This window comes from Plectropomus leopardus, chromosome 21 (genome assembly GCF_026936395.1).
Source record: "Plectropomus leopardus strain MGB_pleo_1.0 chromosome 21, ASM2693639v1, whole genome shotgun sequence".
Lineage (NCBI taxonomy): Eukaryota > Metazoa > Chordata > Actinopteri > Perciformes > Serranidae > Plectropomus > Plectropomus leopardus.
This window is the reverse complement of record NC_142196.1, coordinates 25,953,139-25,977,322: the sequence shown is the minus strand read 5'-3', so window position 1 is coordinate 25,977,322 and position 24,184 is coordinate 25,953,139. Positions and strand designations below refer to the sequence as shown.

General features: G+C 41.0%; 1 protein-coding gene across 5 annotated transcripts in view; it reads left to right on the top strand.

Moving 5' to 3' along the window:
* LOC121960961 (disco-interacting protein 2 homolog C-like) overlaps window positions 1–24,184 on the top strand; it is a 61,222-nt gene that overhangs the window by 14,358 nt on the left and 22,680 nt on the right. For 2 of the 5 annotated variants that reach the window (XM_088071596.1, XM_088071601.1), the window contains exons 2-19: window positions 1,306–1,377; window positions 1,927–2,031; window positions 2,364–2,489; window positions 5,511–5,807; window positions 6,958–7,080; window positions 8,345–8,491; window positions 10,027–10,146; window positions 12,901–13,098; window positions 14,325–14,416; window positions 15,007–15,117; window positions 17,493–17,616; window positions 17,928–18,037; window positions 18,949–19,051; window positions 19,157–19,221; window positions 19,645–19,738; window positions 19,886–20,005; window positions 21,359–21,473; window positions 21,964–22,103. In XM_088071596.1, coding sequence (XP_087927722.1) covers window positions 1,306–1,377; window positions 1,927–2,031; window positions 2,364–2,489; window positions 5,511–5,807; window positions 6,958–7,080; window positions 8,345–8,491; window positions 10,027–10,146; window positions 12,901–13,098; window positions 14,325–14,416; window positions 15,007–15,117; window positions 17,493–17,616; window positions 17,928–18,037; window positions 18,949–19,051; window positions 19,157–19,221; window positions 19,645–19,738; window positions 19,886–20,005; window positions 21,359–21,473; window positions 21,964–22,103 — 2,262 coding nt within the window. The remainder of the gene's footprint in view (window positions 1–1,305; window positions 1,378–1,926; window positions 2,032–2,363; window positions 2,490–5,510; window positions 5,808–6,957; window positions 7,081–8,344; window positions 8,492–10,026; window positions 10,147–12,900; window positions 13,099–14,324; window positions 14,417–15,006; window positions 15,118–17,492; window positions 17,617–17,927; window positions 18,038–18,948; window positions 19,052–19,156; window positions 19,222–19,644; window positions 19,739–19,885; window positions 20,006–21,358; window positions 21,474–21,963; window positions 22,104–24,184) is intronic. The other 3 variants (XM_088071597.1, XM_088071598.1, XM_088071599.1) reach the window with 3 other exon arrangements.

Sequence of the window (24,184 nt, the reverse complement as noted above, 5' to 3'; positions counted from 1 at the left end):
TTAGCCTCGCTGTGAGGGCCCCGGGGTGCTGTGATTGACAGGTGGTGGTGAGGGGGGTTCACTGGTCGCCAAGGCAACGGAAACCCCCCTCAGGGATTGTAATGAGTCTCTGCATGGCGGCCTGTCCACACTGACCTCTGTCTGTCTGTCTGTCCAGCGTCTCTGCCGAGTCCACTTCAGTCGTCTTTGAAGTCTTCGTGTGAAGCTTGTGCTGATGCCGTAGTTCCACTTCTTCATCACGCAGTTTTTTGTAAAGTAGCAATGTAAATATTTCATGACTTATGAAAACCTTTGTGTCCGGTCGGGAAGTCCTCAGGGGTCACAGGTTTGTTTGCAGAGCGCAGAGCACGAGGTTACAATCATAAAGTACACTTAAAGGAAAAGCAGCGCTCTTACAAAACAGAAAATTCAGTGTTTACAAACAACTAGGACTGACCCTTGAAAGTCGGGATTCGGATCGTCAGTCGGAGACCCCTGAGTCGACTCAGACCGCTTCAGGTTGAATTTTTTTTTATACTGTGCGTATGTTTGGTCCCCAGATTTTGCTGCAGAGTGAGTGCTCTTAACTTTAACTTATCAGAAGATGCTTCGTATAACTGATAATTATGAATATAATGAAAAGACATTTTCATTTTTTTCAAACAATATTTTTATGAATCCACTTATTGCAATTTGCAGGGCATTTCTTGCCATGTTGCTCTGTGACTTTTTCCCGTATTTTCAGAAGAAATCAAACCAGTTTGTTCGCGGTTTGAGGATTTTAATACTTGTGAAGGGTATGTGAACCCAGAAAAAGAAAACGTATGTTTGTTTGCTCTGTGATCCAGGCTTTAAAGGGTTAAAGGAGATGCAGACAAAACAAAATGACTTTGACAGCTTTGTGATGATTGTCCGGTTCAGAGGCTCCCCGTGCACGCCGGTAGACTCTTGATTTGATCAGTCTACATTATTCTTGTTTCTTTCTGTCTTCATTTCCATCATTATTCATCACATCGTTTATTTATGTTTGTTTTTTTTTACGTTTCTCATTTTTATCTTTTAATCAACAGCCTAGACAGAGACATTAAAAGACTGCGAGAGACAGACGAGGCTGTGTGACGTGAGACGAGCGTCTCACGTTCAATCTGAGGGGCCATGTGCTTAAATGTCCAACAAGCCACCAGCACTGCCCTCCACGCAAAAATCAGATTTAAGCCGACATGAAACATGTTCTTATTTTCTGAGTAAATTAATAAAAAATAAAAAGAAGCAGCCCACAGCCGCCGCTGGCTCTCTCACTCTCTATCTATCTCTATCTGTTTGCAGGGGACATCACTCAGAAGGGTTATGAGAAGAAGAGGTCCAAACTGATCAGGGCATATGTTCCACATGCTGGAGGTAATTTAGCAACCTCTGACCTCCCCCACACACGTATGACGGGCGGGGCATCGATCCCCACACCACACACAGCTGCGATCATACGCTATCCACTCAGCCTTCAGCGCCGCCGTTAGTGGATGTAGGTTAAGACTCCCTGGAGCTCAGCTTGGGCCTCTGGATCTGAACACACACACACACACTCACACACACACACACTCACACACACTCACACATATCAGGCCTCACTGCAACTAAAACACACACTCAGTCTTTATCGTTCATGCAGCTCAAACACTGAGGGATTTCCCGTCCGAGTGCAACAGTGCGACCACGTTATTATAATTTAATTTTAAGTTATTTACTTTGTTTTTGTGATGTCAGAAAAATATAATTTTTCTGCCGATTCAAATCATCTCCATGTTTGTTTTTTCCTTTTTTTTCCCCCGGGCACTGTTATTTATTGCTTTTGTGAAACGTGTGTGTGCATATGTGTGTGTGTGTGTGTGTGTGTGTGTGTGTTTATATATGTGTGTGTCTGTCCGCCTGCTTGCCTGCTTGCCTCTGTAGGTATGGAGGGGCCCATGTCTCACCGGGCCCCGCTCGGCCCTCCCTCTGCTGCCCGTTTCCACCGGCGGCGAACCTCCGGCACCAGAGACGAACGCTACCGCTCAGGTAAAGACACGCCCACCTGCACGAGAATCACACCGATGAGTCAAAGGGACAACATTTCAAATTAATGTAGATACGAAGTTTACTGACAGAGCCGGTCCAAGTTTCCCCTCCGAGAGCTGTTTTTTCTCCTTGATTTTTATTTTGATTTTAATTGTTTATTATTTATTTATTTGATTTTTTGTCTGTTTTTAAATCTGAAATGTCTTTGAGAATGTTGAGAGCACTCTGTTTTTCTGTCCCTTTCTGTCTCTCTCTCTCTGTGTCTCTCTCTCTCTCTGTCTCTGTGTCTCTCTCTCTCTCTGTCTCTGTCTCTGTCTCTGTCTCTCTCTTAGACGTCCACACCGAGGCGGTGCAGGCTGTGCTGGCGCGACACGTGGAGAGGAAGGTGGCGGTGCCGATGCCTTCCAAAAGACGTTCGCTGGTGGTGCAGACCTCCATGGATGCATACACACCTCCAGGTGATGAGACACATGCAAACACACGCACGCACACACGCACGCACACACACACGCACACACACACCTGCAGGCGCTGCTAAAACACCTCACACATATACCGAGAAATCCGATTAATTATTGCAGCAGAACAAGTGCGAACACCAACACTGACAAACATTTGGCTCGCTCTCGAAGTTCAAGAGGCTTTCAGCAGCAGAAGCCTCATCCTGTCATTTTAGGCCTCAGTCAGCCTCTGAGAGCTGCTCTCTTCTGCAGTGACGCCACAGACGGACAGAAAACAGGACAGAAAACACAGAAAAGAGAGAAACGAGAGGTCCTCACAGGCTGCGCACGACCAGATTTATGAGCCGACATGTTACCTTGTGCATATAACTCACAACACTGTCCGAGTATCTTTATCATCTTTTCACTTCGGTTAAAAGTAACCGAGCGTGTAATAAATTTCCTGTGACTCTGAAATATCTGAGCGATTTAAAGTGAATAAAGCACACACATGTCGATTATCTCGTCTGCAGCGGGCTGCACTAAGCCTAAAATGTGACCCGCAGAGGCCGCCCTGTGCCCAGACAGGATTATGTCGTAATGCCGTCTCACTCATTTCACCCAAAAAAGACTGAGGCATGCAAACCCACTGACAGATTTTCAGTAAAAACCGAACACGCAGCTGCAACGTCAGAAACAGGAGGTTATCACTGGCTGCTGTTTAATGTCTTTGTGTCCCCGTGAGAAGTTGGCCGCAGCAGGCCGCTGAAGTCGACCTTTCCCTCCGACACGAGCTCATCGGATTGAACGTAATCAGAGTTGATGTCACAATTTGGGTGTTGATTGAATTTTAATGAAGGAAACGTAATCATTTTCCTCTCCGGTAATTTGCTTTTTAACCTTTTAAGAGAGAGTTCTTAAGTGGAGCTGACGTCTCCACAAAGGATCTCATAACGTATAATTCGGCCTGTTATTGTGCGTCTGCTCCTCTGTGTTTAAAGAGTTAAATTCTCACTCTGAATCGCAGCTTGAGGCCAGTTTAAGGTAAAATTGGTTCTTGTGGCTTTTTCAATGTATGCTGACTAATTATCGACATTTCGGGTCTGTGAGCTCAAGAGATCATAAACGTTAGTGGTGAGTCACGGTCCGCCGCTTCGCTTTGAACTTTTGTTTTAATGAACTCAAACAATTTCCTTCAAAACCCCAAAAATCAGACGTGTTCATCGTTAAGAGGCTCACATGTGGACGCCGCTGTCGGCTGACTGAAGCGCGTCTGAAGTGCACGTCTGCACGACCCCTTACAGCCCGACTCTGAATTACACTAAAAGGCCAAAAGTATGTGGACACCCAAACATGACATCCATATGTGATAGTTAAACATGTCAAAACTGAGGCCATTTAGAGTAACATTTTGGAACCAGGCTGCAGGGATTCGGTCACATTCAGAGCGTCAGCGAGGTTTTGTTATAAGGTCTGACTCGCAGTCGTTTTTGGACTTCTGTCTAGGGCTGCTGGGTGATATGGCTTTAAATAATATTGTGATATTTTAAGGCTATATCATAATACACAATATATATCCTGATATTTTTAAATGTCCTTTATACTAGTGTTAACTACAAAAAATACAAAATCAGTTACAATAAAGTTGAATAAAGTAGCTTCTGTCATATAATAAATACACCACTGTTGTAATAACACATAATAAAATACAGTACAGCGCTTATAATGACATTTTAAAAAGTATTGTCGTAATTACGTTTATTTTATAAGTTTATTTAATTAAGTTTTTTTTCGAAATTGATGCGTTTCCATTAGACGTATTTTATATTTGGAATTTCAGTTTTTGCATTTTGAGGGTTAATGGAAACCAGCCTACTCTTGACTTGCAGAAATTTGCAAAACAGCCACAAACCAAAAGTATGTCCTTACTTTTAGCCACAAAGTCCATTTATTGACCAGAAATAGAAACAAATCACACAAAGAAACAGCTAATAATCCTTCTGTGGCACACGGACGTAGTTTCAGTGAGAGCTGAAGCTCCTGACAGTCGCTCTTTGAAAAGAAACACGAGTTAAAACCGTAATCAGCAGTCACATTCGGCTGACGTGGAAGTAATGAAAGCTGAAAGAAACAGCGCTGCGTTAATGGAAACGTTCACCTGAGAAGGATAATTATGTTCTTAGCTTCATGTTAGTGGAATCACCAGTTTGATATTAATCCAGACGGCCCGTGCTGCCAAATTATTGATATTCGCAGAAGTATTTAGTTCAAGTTTGGACTAAATGACTTTTTAGCTCATTTTGATATTCAGCTAAAGATGTCTACAGATCTCCCAAAGCCACACAACACACACAACACGCAAATATATTTATTCACATGAACTCTTTTTTGAGCTGTGACCACAGCAGCTGCAAACCTCTGTTTTGCAGGGTAACAGTGTGTTAACGGCGTAGCTCAGCATTTTGGAAAATGCACTTTTTTTCTTTGCCGAGAGCTGGATGAAAAGATTGATACCAAACTCATATATGCACAGTCAGTTTAAACTGTGATCAGCAGCTGGTTAGCTTTTTTCCTTTCATTTAAAAACATGGTGAAAGTGGAAATAAGCAACTTAGGAAGATTGGCAAATTGCAAAAAAAACCCCAACAACAGTAATTTGAAAAAAAATTACTAGTTATTTACTGAAGTATTTTAATTTTTAAAAACTGTTTCATTATCTTGTTTGTTGCTGTTTTGCTTTTTTTTTTTTTAAAAAAAAAAAAGGTTTAAAGGGTTAATATGTACAAAACTGAGTCATAAAACACTGAGTCGGGTCATGCTCCTGATTATTTCTTGGATCACATTTAAGATGCAGATCAGAGACTGATATCGATTTGTCGTAAACTGTAGAAATGAGCGTATTTCCTAAAATATCAAACAGTTGTTTTCACGTTGGATGGAGGTTTTCTCTTCAGCAGTTGAGTTAGTTGCTGATGTTTTGTTGATGTTGTGTTGATGTTGTGTGAAGGTTTTCTGTTAACCAATCCTGACTCTCACTAGGCCTGTCCCCCCTGTGCTCAGACTCGTCGTCGGGCTCGGAGGAGGAGGCGGGCCCAGGTGACGACATGTCGGGCATGGAGCACTGGATGAGCCGCCCCTCCCACCTCGGCCCGGCCCACCTGGGCTCCACCTCCTCCTCGTCCTCGTCCACGCAGAGCGGAGGCAGCGGCAACGCCGGGCGGCTGGCTGACTCGCTGGCGCACACGCACATCTCGCACCTGGCGCACACGCACCTGGGACACACACACCTGGGCCAGCTGCACCACCAGCAGAGCCACCTGTCGCAGTCACACCACGGTAAGACTGTGACCGCCTCGGGAGCGACAGACGCTTCTTCTTTTGTAACATTTGGACCCTTTTGTCTTAAAAATGTCTCGTTAAAGGAGCTGCGTGCGACTCTGGAGACAAACTCTTGATCGTCTAATTCTCAGGTCATGAAAATACAGACGCTTTGTTTGGTGGTTTAGGCACCAAATTTAAACTTTCGGATTCCTACGCCAAAAAAGCTCCTGATTTTTAATTGATGTGGGTCCTAAAAAAAGTTTGTGTAAAGGTCAGGCTCCCTGTGGATCCTAAAAACGTTTTAAAAGGCATTGAATTAATCAGTCTGAAAATAAAGCCTTTATTGGCCTTAAAATGTCTTCAAGTGACAAAAAAGGTACAATTTTCTGAATATTTTTTTGACATTGCATTAAGTCTTAAAATAATAGCTAACTAAAAAAAAATATTTAAAAAATCACAGAATACAACTATCTGTCACCCAAAAGTCATGTTTGATATTTAAGTGAATATTTTGGCATAATTATTTATTTTACCCCCAAATTTTAGTTGTAGTGAAATCAGTCTTTTTTTTTTAAATTTGGAAATTTGATATCGAGTTGCTGTGAAAAAGTCTTAAATTCCACTTGCTGTAAGCTGTTAAATGAAGTAATATTTCTTCCATGAATTTTAATGTTACACTCGCAGATTTTGAAATAATGCCATTAATAGATTTTGAAAAATAAAAAAACATCCATTTCCAAAAAATCGGATTTTGTCTCATATGACACCCAGTGTATTTCATAGAATATTTACATTTTTGAAAAAGTAAAAAATTGCACATTAGAGTTTTGTGTATGGTTTAACATTTGTGATTTTATGCCTGAATATTCGTACAGATAAGAAACGACACTTTTTTGTATCTGTGACATTTTTTAGAAACATTTTAAAAAAAAAGAAAAACATTGATTGTAAAAGATGTAAAATTATAATTTCTATCTGATGGAAACACAAGTGAACTAGAATATGTTTTTTGGTACTTTTCAGTACTCGCTGTCAGGGACGCGTTACAGTAAGGCAGCTACTGCTGCTTTTATTTAATACTGTTATTCTGTTATTTACGTGAGCAGAGTTTGTCTCTCAGGCCGATCCCGGACCTCACTGTAACACACCTGTGTGCGCTCTTCAGGTATCGGCCACCTGTCTCTGAAGAGGAAGGGAGCTCTGAGCGTGGCCGAGAACGGAGGCTCTCTGCGACGGTCCTGTGAGTTTGGATCTGACATGTTGTGGCCTCCGCCGCTGGAGTCAGACGGTACGTCCAACACGCCATCACTTAACACGAGCGTTTCGGTCACAGTTCAATATCGGCTTCCATAAAAACATCTTTGCTTGTTATTCCTTGAAACACGCGCTTACGGGACCCGTTTTAGATATTGATTTTTAGATTTAGACAACATTTTGACGAGCGGTCGAGGCGGCTGAACAGAGATCTGAAGAGTGGCCTTCGACGTGGGCGCGCTCTGCACTCTGTTTGCTATTGATTTTTGGACGTTAACAGTTATTGACAAGCTGCTTATGATGAAAGGACGTGCTTTGTTTTTTATTTCCGGATATTCATGTTAAAGAGAATTCAGTTAGATGTCATCTAATAATGTCTGTGAAAGCAGGTTTTATGTCAACATTTTACACTTTGTATGATAAAACAAGCTTTCATTTAAGTTTCACAAGGCAAAGGAGGTTTATTTATATCTCACATTTCAGACGCAAAGGCATTTTAAAGTGTTTTACGTCAAAAATAAACATACAGAATATGACAAACAGAAGATAAGACTTTTATAAATGAAGGAATACATCAGAAACTACGAAAGCATCCAGAAAAAAGATTATTATCAGGAAATAACGTGAAAATTTTCATATTTTATTAAGATGTTTTCACATTATTACGTCATTGATCTCGTAATAACAAGAAATGTTTTACCTCGTTATCCCGTGAACTGTTTCATGATAATTTATTCTTATAAGACAAAATGTTCCATCTGTCCATAAAAAAATAATACTTTATTATTTTCTACTTTCGTTGAGTAATTTTTTTTTTTTATCAACATCAGTCCTAATCATGAATATCAAATATTCATTAATTTTCTGAATTTTAACCCTTTAAATGTCAGGTTTTGTCATGATGCAACTATGTTTTAAGATTGACAAAAAACACAAAAAATGAATTATTTTTAAAAAATAAAATAAAAAATTCCTAAATAACCTATCCGTCCCTGAGGGTTAAGCGAGCGCAGGGTCTCTGGCGCCGGGTCCTCTGGATGTTGATTTCAGATCTGTGCTGAACAGAACCTGAAATGTGCTCGAGGCTGCACCGGATCTAACGTTTAGAGCGAGGCATTAAATAGATTGACTCCTGTGTTTGTTGTGTGTGGATGTGACCCAAATTACCACAGAAACATCGTAATGTGATTATCTGGCAATAAAACAAAGCGCTCGACAAACGGAGCAGAGATGAATGTGAACAATGAGTCACCGCCGGCTGTCCGTCTCCCTCCGCCCGCCTCACTCTCTCCCTCCAGAGAACCACTCGGCCCCCCCGGACGTGACGGGATACTCGTCCGACTCGTCCCACTCCCACACCGAGCGTCACCACATGGCCAACATGGGAACCATCGCCAGGAACACGCAGAAGTACGGCAACGCGGAGCGCATGGAGACGGGCGACGGTAAGAGTCACCGAAACCAGCTCAAACTGGACCGTCGCCTTAGAGAACTGACCGATGACACTGTGTGTTCATGTCACTCCCTGGATGAGCAGACTTTTAACCCTTTATTGTTTTTTAACCCTTAAACACCTGGACCGTCTTCAGTTTTCTCGTGCTGCATCCAGACGCCTTTTACAAGCATCAAAACCTCCGAAACCTGAAAAAAATACTGGTTTCTTTAAAAAAAAGCAATGAGCAACGTGCCATAAGGTGCCCTGCAAACTGCAGAAAATTGTGAAAAGATGATAAGAACAGACCTGAACATCTTTTTATTTGTTTGTTTTTTGAGATGCAATTATTAAAAGTGTAAATTTTCTAAAAATATAATAATAATATTTACATGTTTAAAATCAAGTCACGGAAACACCACACGTGTTTGTATATTAGCTCTTTTTTAAAGTTATTCCTTTTTATTTTATTCTTGTTTTTTATATCTTTTTGTGCTGATTTTCAGTTTTTTTCTTTTTCTTTTTTTTTTTAAATTTCTTGTCACGTTGCTCATTTTCTTCTCTCAGTGTTTTTCAGAAAACAAACAATGATTTGCTCAGGTTTTAAAGGGTTAAAGAAATATTGACTGTTTTTCAGCGTGCTTCACAATCATGTAGTCATTATCGAAAAACTGAGATTTGTGCACAACGACCGGTCTGTCGTCCACTCAGCAGCTCCACCACAATGAATGAGGGGTGGATAGTGATTTTTTAGGGCTGATACAGATATTGATTATTAGCACTTATTGAGAACGATAACCGATATTTGGAAGCGATTTGCATTTACAATCAAAATGAAAACATTTCTATTGAAATTTAGAATTTGGAATCTAACTAACTCCAACACAAAACATTGTTTAAATGCCTTTAGCGAACGTTTAATTAAAATTAAAATAAAGAATGAATTAATAAATAACTCTGAGGTGTTACAGAGTAAAAGTTCCTCCCATGCCGACTCTTTATTTGCATGTTTTGCAGATTCCCTGCTGCTGGTTGAGCAAAATACGAATAATCTGCACGAATAAGCAATTGAGGATGAAATGCACCCCTAATGTTTTTTTAAAGATTATTTTGGGGCTTTCTGCCTTTATTTGATAGGACAGCTTAAGCGTGAAAGGGGGAGAGGGGGGGTGACATGCAGCAAAGCTGTTTTCACCAGAGGAGAAGTCGCAGAACATCAGTCGGAAATATTGCTTAATTTTTGCGCAAATCTGTAATGGAAACCCACCTACTGTCTTATAAAACCTGCTGCAGCGTTTAAGGTTTGGAGGAATTATTGATAAGATAACGAGGACGGCCATGCGAGCCACAACTTTTCATTTTCACTGCGAGGAATTGACTCAAAGCATCATCTTACCCCGGAGGATGAGATAAAACTTTTCTCAGCCTGAGGGAAGCAGTTGTGCAGCAGCTACAATACAAAGTAGGAAAGAGTGCAGATAAAATATGAGAAATTAAGCTCATCCATGAGGTGCAACAAACAAATGTGTGTGTCTGGGGTTTTTACAGGTGTTCCAGTGAGCAGTCGCGTGTCCGCTAAAATCCAGCAGCTTGTGAACACGCTGAAGCAGCCTCGCAGACCTCCGCTACGGGAGTTCTTTGTCGATGACTTTGATGAACTTCTGGAGGGTTAGAAACCGTCTCTGATTCTGTCTGTCTCATGTTATCCCGTCTGTTTTCATGCTTTGGATGTAGCTCGTTGGACAGGTGAGGGGCCCATATGCTGCCTGTGCTCAGGTGTTCAGCTTCACTTCACCTCATGCTGTCAGAGTGTAAAACAAGCACCTGCAGACGCAACACGCTGCTGACGAGTTCAAAGACAGTTTGGGTTTTTTGAGCGAGGCTGTATGAGGTAATATTCATAGTCAGTGTATTTTTCGGCAGTAGATGGCATCGGCACGCTCGGTTTGGAGAAGCAGACTGGATTACTGACGTGGAAGCGATGTACCGTTCTGCTGTGGATGGAGCAGCAGAAAAACATGTTTCAGACACCTAAAAATACTTAATATCAGTTTAAGTGGAGACTAAAATGAGAATATTTTGATGGCATTACCCTTTAAAAATGCCAGAGACAAATAAACACAAAGAAAACGTACAGATGGAGGCAGCAGGGGATCAGCAGCTCCTGTTTTGTGATGTCAAATTAAACTGATATTGACTTTTTTTTAGGTGGCTAAAGTATTTTTGCTGCTCCCCCGTCCACAGCAGCACATTACTTAGCCTCCATGCTGACTGCCATCTACTGTCGGTAATACACTGACTATGGATAAACGCCTCGTACAATCCAACTTTAAACAATCAAAATGTTGAGAAACGTTCTCAAAGTAATACCTCACTTATGTCGAAATCATCACTTAAATCACAGTATAATGAATATCTTGAAAAAATATGTTTCTAAATATAATGTCCCAGTTACCTCGAAATAATGCGTCACTTATCTCAAAATAATTTCTAATAGCGATTTCTTATCTTGAAATAATCACAAAGTCTCCCAAAGTCATGACTTAGTGTCTCAAAATGAGTCACTTTTCTTAAAATAATTAGTATCTCAAACAATGAGTGTCTTATCTCAGAAAAATGCACTACGTAGTCAAAATAATGCGTTACTGATCTCAAAAAAAGGAGTTAATATCTCAATCATGGCTTAACGGCTCAAAATAATGACAGAATTATTTCAGAATATTTATTTAATTATCAGGAAATAATGACTCAACTCAAAACAGTGAGTTAATATTTGAAAATAACAAGAAACTCACAATGACAAACGTAGATTGACAGAACCAGTTAACAATTTATCTTGAAATAATAAGTTTGTATCTTGAAGTTATGCATCACTTATCCTGAAATAATGACTAAAGTGTCTCAAAATCATGACTTAGTATCTTACAATAATGACTTTATTATCTTATAAATAATGAGACAGTGTCTCAGAATAATGAGTGAGTATTTCAAATCAGTGACTTAGTATCCAAACATATTGAGAAACTTTGTCAAAATGATGAGAAACGGTGCTTACTCAATATTTTTAAAGTACTCAGTCAATATTGTGAGTTTCTCATTATAATGACTTTTTTTCATTGTGAAAATGTGCTTACACAGTAAATACAGACATAAATAGTGTAGAAATATGTAGGTTTAAATGTGTTAAAATCATCCAGAAGAAATGAAAGCTGCTGCTAATATATGTGCTTTAAAGAGTTTTTTACCAAGTATTTTCAAATATAAGTACTGTGTAGTAGGAACGTTGATCTCTGCAGATGATTGCGTCTGTCTGCTGTTTGCTCGACTCAACATCTGGCTGCATTTTCTATCTTTGTCTCCTCATTTCTCGTCAGCTCGTCTTCTTTAGGACACGGTTCCTTAAAAAGGCATTGAATTCATTAATCTAAAAGCAGTGGATATCAATTAGTATTAAACTGACGTGAATTAATCTTTCAATAGTCGTAAAAATGCTCAGACGCGGGAAGTTGAATCTATTTTTTCTGACGTTGCATTGTAAAATCTCAAAATAATCGCTAAGATCTTTTGATTTTGATTTTTAATAATTAAATAAATTACTTTTATTAAACTCGTCATGATGGGAATCCAAGTCCTGGAACCTCACATGCAGATTAAGAAACACAAAATCGTCCAGAAAACAGGCCTGAAATCCGATATTTCCCCTTCTGCCGGTAAACGAAATAAAGACCTTTACAATTATAAAATATGTGCATAGTCTTCCATGTGCTCCATCCAAAAAAGAGTTATTTTTCCAACATTTGACATAGATAATCAAACTGTTTTTACTGTTTTTGTTAAAATAAACATTTTGGCAAAATAAAATGGTCCTTGTTAATTTGATTATTGGAAAGTCGATCTTAAATTTAATCCCGAGTGGCATTAAAAAGTCTTAAAAAGTGTTAAATCTAACTTTTCTAAAGCTGTAGGAACCCTGAAGAACCTGTTGTCGATCAAAGTGCTGTCTAGCTGTATGAAAATGTGTATTTTAGTGTATTTCGATGTATTTCACGGTGTGTTGTAAATAATGGAGCGGTGGTCGTAGATCACGGCTCATTTGTGGTTAATTCACTCTGGATCTGCGTTTTATGACAGCGGCTCAAAGCTGAATCCTGCCAAATCTTCCCCTCTGCTGCCTCGAATCCAAATATTTAAGGGAATCAGCCGCCCATTCACACATTTCCACGTTCCCACAGTGCAACTGTGCTAATAACAGGTTCACCTAATTAATTATCCGTGTATGTGAGTGTGATTACAGCTCCTTTACAGCTGTCTCACTGCCACTGGCTCCGGCTAAATGTTTCCACGTGGCGTTTTCACGAGCAAACAAACTGCGAGCAGTGAAGCTTTGTGAGCTGACGATGTTCTCCGTCTCCTCGTCTCCAGTCCAGCAGCCGGACCCCAATCAGCCGCGGCCGGAGGGGGCGGAGATGATGCTGGTGCGGGGCGAGGCGCTGGGGGTCGTCACCAACTGGCCGCCGTCCCTGGAGGCTGCGCTCCAACGCTGGGGGACCATCTCCCCCAAAGCACCCTGCCTCACCAGCCTGGACACGGCAGGGAAGCCGCTCTACGTCCTCACATACGGTAACCACGCGCTCCTGCCACTCAGTTACATCACATTTAATAAAATAATCTAAGAATTACGGTTTATTCTGCTGGTGCACTCACTGCAGGACGCTCTGGATGATGAAACTGCAGAAAATAAAGAGTTATCGTCATGCAGCTGAGATAAAAAGCCTCCAGGAGCGTGTAGAAAATCAAAATCTTTGCTTCCACATGCACACATGCACTCCTTTGCTGTCCTGTATACACATACAAATGTACAGCAACTGTTGTAATATTTCAACTGCTGCAATACTGCAATTATTCAACTGTGCAGTAATATTTTCAGTATTTTTTCTTCTGACACTGCTCTTGTCTGCATGTATGTTATAACAACTATAACGTCTCATTACAGAGCAGCTGTACTGGAGCTTTGTGTCAAAAAATACAGCGGAAACTACGAAAACTTTTAGTTTAATCAGAAAAATGCAAAGAATCTGACTAACTTTTTACAGTTTTAGATACTCTTACTTTGGTCATTGTCAAAAAAGTACTGAAACACATCCTGAGTTTATATTTAGTATTCATCATTTGTTATCATGGATTGTATTTCTGTATTTTTTAGGATAATCTTTCTTAAAACAAGTGTTGATGGTGCAAAAAAAAGAAGCTTAAACAAAATTTAACGTCTTTAAATACTTAATTGATGTATTTCAAGAGACAACACTCACTTTTACATAAAATTCAGTGTGAATGTAACAGATTGTCCAAACGTCAGTGATGACCTCTGCTGACTGCTGAGACTCTAAAACGTCATCAATCGAGGAAGATTTTTCTTCTTTTATTGACCGTTTGTCCTCAAAATAGAAGTCCAAGAGCACACACTCATCTCCTGTCAACTCTGTCTCTCCCTTCTCCCTCCCTCCCTCCTCTCCTCTCCTCCTCCCTCCCTCCCTCCTCTCCTCCTCTCCTCCCTCCCTCCCTCCTCTCCTCCTCTCCTCCCTTCTCTCCCTCCTGCCTCTCTCTCTCTCTCGCTCTCTCTCCTCTCCTCCCTCCCTCCTGCCTCTCTCTCTCTCTCCTCTCCTCCCTCCCTCCTGCCTCTCTCTCTCTCTCCTCTCCTCCTCCCTCCCTCCTGCCTCTCTCTCTCTCTCCTCTCCTCCCTCCCTCCTGCCTCTCTCTCTCTCCTCTCCTCCTCCCTCCTCTCCTCCCTCCTCTCCTCCCTCCCTTGCTCCCTCACACCCTCGGATCCTGCGTCCTGCTCCCTGCAGGGAAGCTGTGGTCTCGCAGCATCAAGCTTGCCTACAACATCCTCCACAAACTGGGCAGCAAGCAGGAGCCCATGGTGCGGCCGGGTGATCGGGTGAGTCACGCTCCTCCGCCACCTCGCAGTTTTTGGTTTCTGTAATCGTGCTGATTTCAGTGCAGCGGCGCTAACAAGATTACTTTATTTTTAAAACTGTTTTTTATAAAATGTCTGTTTATTGTTTTTTCAATTATCAAACAGTTGATCCAAGCAAAGAAATCTCTGGTTTTAGTTTTCACCGTCTCAGAGTAGAGTTTGTCCTGACTGTTTTCACCTACACACACACACACACACACACACACACACACACACACACACACTCACACTCACACACACGTCCAGTGTATGTGAAAGGCCATGTGATGTGCATCTTTAAGGATGTGAATGAGTTGTTTATGAAATCTCCCTGACACCTTGTTTGCAAAAGTTGTTGAGCGGAAATGATTTTCAGACTCATCGTTGGTCGTCTAGGTGATTCTTTATCCAATAAATTAAATAAACGGCTGAATGTAGCGTACGGATAAATGAACCCGTGTTTGTTGCTTAGGAACTCTTGGTTCACTTTCTTTGCCCTGAGCTTGTCCCAAACTTTAGAGATATCTGACTCGTGTCCTCCGTCCCCGGCTTGTCTCTCCTCCGTCTCCCAGGTGGCGCTGGTGTTTCCAAACAACGACCCCGTGGCTTTCATGGTGGCCTTCTACGGCTGTCTGCTGGCTGAGGTGGTGCCTGTTCCCATCGAGGTCCCACTGAGTCGCAAGGTACTTTATGAAATGTTTTTTACCTTCAGGGTTCTTATGAATGTCATGAAAACCTGGAAAAGTCATGGAATTTGCAAACATCAATTTCCAGGTCTGGAAAAGATTTCAAAAACAAATATCCTCTGAAAGTTGTGGAAAGTCATGGAAAGCTGTCTCACAAATCTAATTAATAACACATAATGTGTCCAAGGACCGTCGGAAATTTAAAAATCCAACAATAATTTCTGTTTTTACAGTTTCTGGCTGTGATTTTTTTTAAAAGTAAACATGTAAAGTAAAAATTGCCAAAATATTTCCTACAAACATCACCAAAAAACTGAAAAGAAAAAAAACCCAAAATATTTTTTACAAAAATCACAAAAAATTTTAAAGAAAAAAATCGCTCAAATGCTTTCTGAAAAATTGCCAAAAATAAGAGATAAAAAATTAAGAAAACTAAAATTGCAAAAGTGTTTTCTATAAAAATCACCCAAAATGAAAAATAAAAACAATCACCCCAAATGTTTTCTTCAAAAATGTCCAAAAATTTAAAAAACAACAAAAACATTTTTCAGCCTTGCCTTCCAAACCTGCAAGTTTTCTTTAAAATTGGCTGAAATTTAAATAGAAAATAGAGCCATTTAAAGAGGTTTGCCCCTCCTCTAGCCCCCCAAAACCCCATAATTCCCTCCCCAGTGCTTTAAAAATGATTTGACATGCCTCCCCCTTTTTGCACCCCCTCCCCCCTCATAGATAACAAACAGTTCCTAAGTTGTGTTTTAATATTCAGTTCTAATCCTGCTCTGAATTCAGTATTTTTTAATAATATATGTTTTTGTATAAAGTTATTATATAGCGATGAAGAAGAACCGCTGAGTGCAGATGGTTGTTTCAGAGACTATACGGTCTTTAACATTTGCCTTAACGTCACCTGGCTGCAGCTTATCCTCAGCAGCCGCTCCTCCAGCTCTTCCCTTTGCTGTGACACGCAGGATTAGTTTCTCCGCAGGAGGTCAGGTAATTATATTTTTACAGCGCTGCCGTGTAACGTTAATCCTCTCGGCCTCGGCCGCGTCTGTTTTTCACTCGTACGCGGGAGCTGCGGGCTCCTGCTGGCTTTGATTTCGGTTCTGTTTGTGTGGACGTCTCGTGATACGACACACTGTTGAAACAATGTTTTGGGTCTCAGCTGTTTGCATGCAACAAGTCCTGAGAAAATAATCCCGTCTGAGCAGCGAGCGGAGAAACGTGTCAGAGGCGAGTCTGACAAGCAAGAAACGAGCCCTCCCGCTGCCCCGCCATCACACGCTCAGACGCTGCCATCAGTGAGGTTACAACTGTTGATCCTCCCGCCGTCACCTCCCGGGACCGACACGTCTGAGGGACGGACGGCTGCACTTTGACAAAAAGCTTCTGAGCGTGTTTTTCAACCGCCGTCACTTCACTGGATGTCGGCTGTTGGCGCTCAGTCTGCAGCGCGTCTGTGCAGCGCTGTCAGCGCAGCGTCGGCATGGTTACACAGCGATGACTGCAGCAGCAGGAGAAAAAGCCTTCTGCGCTGCACGTCGGCCGCTTCTCTTCAACCCCTTCCCCCATTCTGCATCAGTGCTGCAGGATTTTCCATAAAATGTTGAGTTTGAGGAAGAGAAAAAGAGCAGCAATCATCAGTTCTTTCACCAACACCTGTGATGTCTGTGCAGGTGTGGATGTTTTTGTAGAAGTAGATGTTTTTACAGCTGCATTTAAAGATGAGTTAAAGCTCCACTGTGTAGGATTTGGGGTTATATATTGGTAGAAATTGAATATAATGTAATAAGTATATTTTCTTTAGTGTATCACCAAATGAAAATAAGCATAAAAACAAAGTCAGCAGCCGCACACTGACAAACTTTTTAGGGTTTTATTCAGAACGAGCAATGCGTTTCGCTCAGTGAAATTACATCTACAGGTGTGATATGTATGTAACGTAAAAATACTTTATTCAGTGTTTTTTTAGTTTTGAATCATTGTGTTTTCGTTACTGTACAATGAACCGTTTATATCGAGCCACTGTAGCACTGTTAGCAGCCCCTCCACGACGAGCCAAACAGCATTGAAAAAACACAGATTTTTAACGTAAAACTGAATTATTAAATGTTTTTAAAGGTTTAAATCAGCGGGTCAGTTTGTTTTGGAGAGAAAGAGATCTCTGTGGATAATTCGGCTCCCGTTAAAACCTCCTGAACACTGAAACCTGAAGGGATTTAAAGAGGGAAAAGTTTCAGCTGGTTACAATCTGCAAACTACACCGCTAAACGCCACTAAAGCTCCCTAAATCTTACACACTGCTCCTTTATTTTCTGATTTAAGGAGTGAGCATAACCATCTGCTTTCCCCCTCTCTTGATCGTCCAACAGGATGCCGGCAGTCAGCAGATCGGATTCCTGTTGGGCAGCTGTGGCGTTACCGTGGCGCTGACCAGCGACGCCTGCCATAAGGGACTGCCCAAGAGCGCAACAGGAGAGATCCCGCAGTTCAAAGGTGAGAGCCCGACTCATCAATCATCGCCGGATTGTGAAGATGTTTGAGCGCGGGGGAGGGGAGGTCGCACTCAGCACATAATGAGCACACGAGGAGTGAAGGAGGAGACGCCGCCGCCGTCAAAACCCTCACTGATGTTTTCATATTCTGACTGATGTTTCCGGAATAATATTACTGCTCATGAACTGAGCATATCAAGTTAAAAATCGAAGAATCTGGGTTTTTATTTGCTGTAGTTTCTCATTTTTTTCTGTCTTTTATTGACATTAATAAACTTTTCGGACACGCCGTCTCGCTCTCCGTCCCCGCAGGTTGGCCCAAGTTACTGTGGTTCGTAACGGAGTCGAAGCACCTTTCCAAACCTCCCAGAGACTGGTTCCCACACATCAAAGACGCAAACAACGACACTGCGTACATAGAGGTGAGCTACCAGGCTCGACACACACACACACACACACACACACACACACAATGATAAAGTGCCTTTTTTGTGGACACTTGAACAGAAGCTGAGACGTCTTCGTTTCTGTTGATTTAAACTGACGCTCTTGTGGTCGCCTCGTCGACAGATGGCTGCTGCTTCTGTGCTGCTCTGCCGGAAATTTAACAGCTAATGTAGTGAACGAACATTAAAAAAAGAAAGTGAATAAATCAACCAGAATTAAAGAAGTCATCTATTTTATAGACAGATGGAGTACTTTATTAAACTCTGTGGGACATTTATAGCTGCTGAGAGCAAAAGACAAATTAAAACAGCAAAAAAACTGTGCAGTACTTTACAGAAATGATTGATTGTTTGTTATAAGTTGCTGAATTACGTGTCTCATCATACGTGTCTCTATCATGTATGAAGGCTGAGATTATTTTGAGATTAATCAATCACTCAGTTGACAGAAAATAAGTCAGTCATCCAGAAAAAGTGTCTGAAGAGGATTTTATGTTCTTTACTATTTTACACTGAATATCTTTTAGTTTTTTTGGACCTTTGGATGGACAAAATAATAACTTGAAGATGTATTTTTGGACATTTCATTTTATTTTTTTGCACTTACACATGTATGAAATGAAAAAATAAATAAAACGAACGTCGAACCAAAACCGAAAATAGCTTATGAGGATGTTTCCCCTTTCAGATAACAATAATCCTACATAAAAAAGAAAAGCTAAATACAAAGATCAGTGCTAAATAAATACCCTGTTCACTCTGTGTAGATGTTTCTGTGCTCATCCTGTGATAAATCTTCACTTTACGTTGAAATGATGTTGAATCTGATGATGCTGATCTGAGCTGATGATCCGTCTTCACTGACGCGTCTGTTGTTTGTGTGTCAGTATAAAACCTGTAAGGACGGCAGCGTGCTGGGAGTCACGGTGACGAGGATCGCTCTGCTCACACACTGTCAGGCGCTCACACAGTCCTGCAGCTACACCGAGGGTACGCGCGCACACACACACACACACACACACACACACACACACACACGGCTCAGCCTCCATCATTTTAGTAATTTAACCCTTTTCTCTCCCCCTCTGTCTGCAGCGGAGACCATCGTGAACGTTCTGGACTTTAAGAAGGATGTGGGCCTGTGGCACGGCATCCTGACGGTAAGATCAGCCCGTCAGAGGTCAGAGGTCAGGGAGCATGACCCCATTTCCTGTTTTCACTTAAAAGCAGGCTGATGATTTATGATGATGATGATTACCATAAATAAAAAACGTGCTTTGTAGCTAAATTTTTGACACTTGCACAGATCAAATCCTGTATTTAAATATTTTTGTCAGTATTTACAGCCGCAACAATTAATTGCCAACTAATTGGAAAAAAAGGTGGAAAAGTCAGAATTCTCTAAAATCCCAGTTCTTTTGATCAATATTTTTATTGAAGAAAATGAGAAATAATAATAATAATATTAAAAAAAAAAAAGCTTAATTTAAAATCTGAAATGGATCATTTAATGCCTTTTCGAACTAAAAGAATAAAAAAAACACTTAATTGTTACTGTGTCATTATTGTGCGTGTGTCTGCAGAGCGTGATGAACATGATGCACGTGATCAGCGTGCCATACTCGCTGATGAAGGTCAACCCGCTGTCATGGATCCAGAAAGTGTGCCAGTACAAAGGTCAGACACACACTCCACCTGCCACTCAGCTCAGTCCATTCATGCCACTCACCTGTCCGTCAAACGCTGCGGGAAATAGATTAAATGCTAATTTTCTCCCCGTCTGTCTCTGTGTGTGTTTGTGTGTGTGTGTGTGTGTGTGTGCAGCCAAGGTAGCGTGTGTGAAGTCCAGAGACATGCACTGGGCTCTGGTGGCCCACAAAGACCAGAAGGACATCAACCTGAGCTCGCTGCGCATGCTGCTGGTGGCCGACGGATCAAACCCCTGTAAGGTCACAGCCGGCCTCCACAGCGGCGCTCCCTCGCCGACGTGTGGAGTTTAGAGAGGCGTGTTTGAGATAGAGAATGTCAGAGAAATGGAGAAACTCTCTCGGGAAGTCGGGAAACTGGGTCACTTTACAGGAATAGAGCAGGATGTGTCCGTCGCTGCACATTTGGTACAATAAATGGTTTTCAGCGCGACTGGAGTGGAAATTAGACCGAAATATAACAGTAAGAAAGCAGGAAATGATATCATTATCTGGTTCAGAATCACCAGTTTTGCATGTTTTAGCCCATTAACTGAACATTTCATATTGTTTACAGTCCCGCTGACCACAAACTTGATTTTTATGTTCTTTATTTTGTGACAAATTTGCATTATTGTCACATAATGATGCAGCTCTGAGCAGTTTTGAAAACTTCCCCCTTTGTTGCCTTCAAGTGCCCTGCGACATCCGAGTATCAGGTGCTAAACTGCACATTTTTAATTTGAAACTTCATTTTTATATATATATATATAAATGTAATTTAAATGTATGTAACCTTAATTTAACCAGAAAATCCTCACTGGGATTAACAATCTGTGTTTCATGAGTGTCCAGATCGAGACAGGCTGCAATAACGATGAGTCACAAACCACAAACTACAACAAAAATAATGACCAAACAGTAATAATAAACACTGTATTGTAGCACGGGGTTACAGGTGCTGGAGAAGCTGCATACTGCAGTATTTTTGCATTGTTGTATTGTTAAATTTGCTCAAGTAAATATTCAGAGGAGTAGTAATAATAATAATAATAATAAACTTTATCATACAAGTAAAGCAGCCCAACGTACAAGAAGGAAGTTAATTGCACTGAATGCTTTACATGAAAAGACATAAAAAAAATCTGCATGTCAAAATAAACTAAGATCAGAATCGAATATGTAGAATCCGTCTTTACGTGGATAAATCTCACTTGATAATACTCGTAAACGTAAGAAAAAACAAGGACATAACATAAGATGGAAAACAAAATAAATAAAACAAAACCTGTTTACATTATTAATAAAAAAAGGCTAAAAACAGAGTATAAAAATAAAGAAAAACACAACATTTTAAAGAGGTGGTCCTGTTCAAAGACTGCTGAAAGTGTTCCCGGGTTTCTGCAGTCGTCCGTGGTGAAATTATTCAGAATAAAACGTTCAGAAAGCGTCAGCACAAAATGATCCTTTGAGTGTTTTAAGTGTCACTCAGGGAGATTTTTAGAACCTTAATTAACAGCTGTTTGATTCCTCGCTGCGCGTCAGGAGTGAAATTAGTTTCACGCGTAATGTGAAACGTTTCTGACAGTTTGTCTCCGTCTCCGTCTGTCAGGGTCCATCTCCTCCTGTGACGCCTTCCTCAACGTCTTTCAGACCAAAGGGCTGAGAGCCGACGTCATCTGTCCCTGCGCCAGCTCGCCCGAGGCCCTCACAGTGGCCATCAGGAGGTACACACACACACACACACACTCTGCACACTCTGCTTTACATACGCTGATTATGCAAACATGCACACACACACACACACACACACACACACACACAGAAGCCCAAATATGCAAACAGCCTCTTAAACACACACTCACCAATGCAAACACATCCTCAGCGAGTACACACTGTAAACACACACACATAAACAAATTCACACACTGAAGTGAAGTCCAGTTTATTTCCCTCTCAGCACACACAAGCAGCCTGTCTGCACCTGCAGTAACTAATCAATCAATCACAGATCAATACACACGAGAAAACTGCAGAAAATAACAAACAGCACGCTCGGTCAAACACTCGGAGAAACACCAACACACGACAGGCTCTGTTCGCTGGAGTTAACCCCTGTAATGTGGGCTAATGACTCTGTGTGTGTGTGTGTGTGTGTGTGTGTGTGTGTGTGTGTGTGTGTGTGTGTGTGTGTGTGTGTGTGTGTTTTGTGTCCAGGCCGGTGGAGGACAGCAGCCAGCCTCCGGGACGAGGTGTCCTGTCCATGCAGGGTCTGACCTACGGCGTCGTCAGGGTGGACACAGAGGAGCGCCTCTCAGTGCTCACCGTGCAGGACGTCGGCACAGTCACACCAGGAGGTACGCCTCATCTGTGTGTGTGTGTGTGTGTGTGTGTGTGTGTGTGTGTGTGTGTGTGTAATTTTACATTTTCATGGTTGAGATCAAAGACGGTGTCCGTAGGCGGGTTTGCAAAACAGATTTGCACAAAACTTAGGCTGTACTTTGGAAATATCGATAAAACACGGTTGCATTTCCGCTGAGTGATGTCATGTGACTCCTCGCGATAACATTCGCAGTTTTATTTCCGTTGCAGCCATCACGCCGGCCGACATTAATCCCAATCTAAGGTGAAATCTCTTAAATCAAGGCAATATATGCTTGTTTTTGGGGGCAATATTATGACTTGATTGAAGCTGTTTTTCCTTTTGCAGCATTTTTGTTTGCCGGTTTTAAGGTTCAGTTTCCAAACATAGAGCCTTATTCTAAGACAATGGCACTAAAATGTACTAAATCTTTTGTTGTATTGAGAAAATATCTTGTATCTGGACAGATGTGATACTTTTACCTGTTAAACTTTAGATCTTCAGTTTATTGTGGTAATGAATTAACAGTCGTAAAGTCGTGTTTTGTACCGACTGTCACTGTGAAATTTGGATTTAGGCTGATGAAAGTGTTAAATTTGGATTATTGTTCCGAGCGTTTGCTGTGTGTTGGTGCTGTAAACGACCACCCGTCCTCTGCTGAGTTAAACCGTCGGCCTCCAGCGTCACCATGAAGTCCATTAAATCGTAAAATGAGTTTTTAGGGTGTGTAAATGTGCCGCCTCTCTTTTTCATCAATGTCTAATTTTTTGGGAGCGCTCTCTCTTCTCATGACTGAGCGAGTTAAGTGGGTTCAACTTTTTTTTAAGAGCTTTAAAACACACACAGACAGGCGAGTTTTTAATACGTCTGCAGCCGGCTCTCATCAGCTGAGTTTGCTCTGCGGGGACAAAGTCACACAGATAGTTTAACAAGGTAACACAGAACATAAAAAAGCTTTTAGGACGTAATAAATCAGCTGTTCAGGTCACCGTGCCAACAGAGACTTCATCACTCGGCTGACATGCTGAGGACCAAATTAAACCTGATTTTAATCTGGAAAAAAGGTTGTTTACACTAAGTTAGTAAAACTTTTACACGGGTAAATATGCGGAAAAATATGCTGGAAATTAACCCCTTGAAACCTGAACAGATTTGTTTGATTGAGCAGTGAAAATTAGCAATTAGTAAGAAATCATTAAAAAAATTTAAGAAAGAAAATATAAAAATCTGAAAATTAATTTAAAAAAAAAGAAAGTTAAAAAAACAAAATAAGGAAATTACCCGGAAAAAAGTATAAATATTTAAATATTGAATTATAATTTTTATAAATCTATTTTATCCCAAGCTTTTTCTTTTTTCCTTTAACATTTTTTCCTAGATTTTTAAAAATAACTCTCTACATCTACAAATTTCTTGTATTTTGTGTAAGAGTTCTTGTCCCCCGTGTTTTTGAAGGAAATAACATAAATTTGCACATTGTTCACAGGTTTACGTACTTGTGTAAAGGGTTAAACGACGATTGTCCGTGTCTGTGTGCTGGTGCGATGAGCGAGTTTTACGAACGTAGATGGACTCCACCCTCGCAGAAGTGACGGTCTGTCTCCGATAATCCATAAAGACGGCGGTAATCTGCGGAGGGGAGCGCGTAAACCCGCTGATCAAACACACGCTGCCACAGCCACACAAACGTCACCGAGCGCTCGCCGTCACCTCACAGCGCCCCGTGTTCACCACGGAAACTACACCCCAACTGTAACACCGGGGGAAACTATTTAACCCTTTGAAACCTGGATTGTTTCCTTGTTGTTGTTCTGCATTTAAAGGCTTTTCATAAGCATTTAAACCTTTAAAACGTAGAAAAATTAGTTTGATCTCTCAGAAAACAGGGACAGAAGACAAATGTCCTGCAAGTAAAAAAACAATAATAAAAGATGATTGGAAAATGGCCTAAAAATTAACAAAAAATGATCAAATAACTAAGGAAAATATTTTTTAAAAAGTCATAATTTTATTTATTTTATGATTTATATTTATTATTTTATTTTATCACTGTTTTTTAAGCTCATGTCCTGTTTT